Below are 2241 nucleotides of genomic sequence, written 5' to 3' on the forward strand. Positions count from 1 at the left end.
ACCAAGAACTCACATAGAATGAACGATCGTAATGCACTGTGGATAATAAAAGAATTTTTAAAGCAAACACAGATGCTGCTTATTTATTAAAACAACCAGTGCCAATGAAGACGTAAAAATTTTAAATATATATATGTAACTAGAAAACCACAACAACAACAATAACCACAACAACTACAACAACAACAGCCGCAACAACCACAACAACAAACCAACAGCAACAACCACAAATAAATAAAATTAATATCTTCTTGCAATAAGAACAACAATGACATAAGACTAAATACATCATCAAATGATCAGTGTCATTATCATCACTAACATCACAATCGCAACAACATCATCATCATCACAACAACAACAACATCATCATCATTATCACCACCACCCACAACAACATCATTATCACCACCACCACCCACAACAACATCATTATCACCACCACCACCCACAACAAACTGCAAATTAAAATCTGCGAAGCCTGGAACAGAATTGGAGATGAAGAAATGGAGATAGTAGTGACGACGACGATGATGATGAAAGGGATGATGATGATGATGATGAAAGTGATGATGATGCTGATGATGAAAGTGATGATGATGATGATGATGAAAGTGATGATGATGGTTATGAGGATGGTAAGGATGATGATGATGATGATGTATGTAATGACGATGGCGACAATGATGACAGTACCAATATTAACTCATGTTAGATAAACGACAACAACAACAGCAACAACAACAACAACATCAACAACAGTAACAACAAAAGAAGCAGCAGCAACAACAACAACAACAGTAACAACAACAGCAGCAGCAGCAACAACATCAACAACAACAGTAACAACAACAACAGCAGCAGCAGCAACAACAACAACAACAGTAACAACAACAACAGTAACAACAACAACAACAGTAACAACAACAGCAGCAACAACACGAATGAGAAAACAAAGAACGAAAAACAAACACTGCAAATATAAGAAAATAATGTTCGCGCCATCACAATCAACATTTACGAGATTCTTATCAGCCAATCAATAAAGAGGCACGTGATTTACAGCAGCCAATCAGCGTTGAGAATTTTAAATTTATCCAAACAGCTTTGTGGTTTAAGTTTTTTTTATGTTTGTTGCTGCCACTAAACAACATTTTTTTAGGCATTTCTCTTGCTCTTTTACTTTTTTCTCTTTCTCTCTCTCTCTCTTTCTCTTTCTTTTTTTCTCTTTCTCTCATTCTTTCCTTCTCTCTCTCTTCCCTTTTTATCTTTATACTCATTTTTTATGTTTTCATTTTTCGCTTTAGTTTTTTATTTTTTGCTCTTTTTCTATCTCTTTTTCAACTCTCTCTCTCTTTCTTTTTCTCTTTTTTTTCTCTCTTTCTCTCTCTGTCTATCCATCTATTTATCTTTCTATCTATCCATCTATCTATTTATCAATATTTATCTATCTATCTATCTTTCTTTCTCTCTTCATCCTCCTTTTAATTATTCCTTTTGTTTAAGATATTTTTCTTCAAACTTTCGCATGGTTGGTGTGTGGAATGTGTAGAATACGCTAAACTCACACATACAATTTATTTTTTATTCATGCTATCATTAATTTCAGAGAGTTAAATTAAATTTTAATTGAAGTTGTGATCAATGACATTCCCACACACACACACACACACACACACACACACACACACACACACACACACACACACATCTTTTTCAACATCAGTAACTCACCTACTTCATCCTCATCACCAGTGGGGCCGATCCAAGCGGTGGGGGCAAAAGGATCTACCTCACCGGGGAAGGGGCAAAGTTTAAGGGGCTGGCCAAATAGTTATTCAGTACTTTTAATAAATATATCTGATATGCAATAACACAGTCAATGAACATTTAGGTGGCTTGTGTGAGATATACTTTGCAGATGACTGACTGAATGAGTTGTACGACTAACCAACTGCGATCATCTTTTTACGATAAGTGCATCAAATTAAACATCTCCTGTTTTATTCCATTCGCCACATAGCTACTGAGAAAAGTTCACCATTATTAAGTTTTTAAAATTTATGATAATTTCGATTTTTTTTGAGTTTATAATCATTCGGCAGCGTTTAAGTTGCTGGTTTCAAACATGCAGCAAACATTTTGAGGTAATTATTTGACTTTCAATTTGACATTTTCTACTGGTTTAACACCAGTGCACTGAATAGCACGCATCTCACAACCACTTTTTGACTATCTGGG

At 35.0% G+C, this 2241-nt stretch overlaps 1 protein-coding gene across 1 annotated transcript in view; it reads left to right on the plus strand.

Moving 5' to 3' along the window:
* HELRODRAFT_172176 (hypothetical protein) overlaps window positions 1-1818 on the plus strand; it is a gene marked incomplete at both ends in the record, with an annotated part of 12030 nt that extends 10212 nt beyond the window's left edge. The window contains one exon of the mRNA XM_009018859.1: window positions 1727-1818. Within this exon, the coding sequence (XP_009017107.1) occupies window positions 1727-1818 (92 nt within the window). The remainder of the gene's footprint in view (window positions 1-1726) is intronic.
* Window positions 1819-2241: the final 423 nt, after the last annotated feature.

The sequence above is a fragment of the Helobdella robusta genome, assembly GCF_000326865.2.
Source record: "Helobdella robusta unplaced genomic scaffold HELROscaffold_23, whole genome shotgun sequence".
Taxonomy (NCBI): domain Eukaryota; kingdom Metazoa; phylum Annelida; class Clitellata; order Rhynchobdellida; family Glossiphoniidae; genus Helobdella; species Helobdella robusta.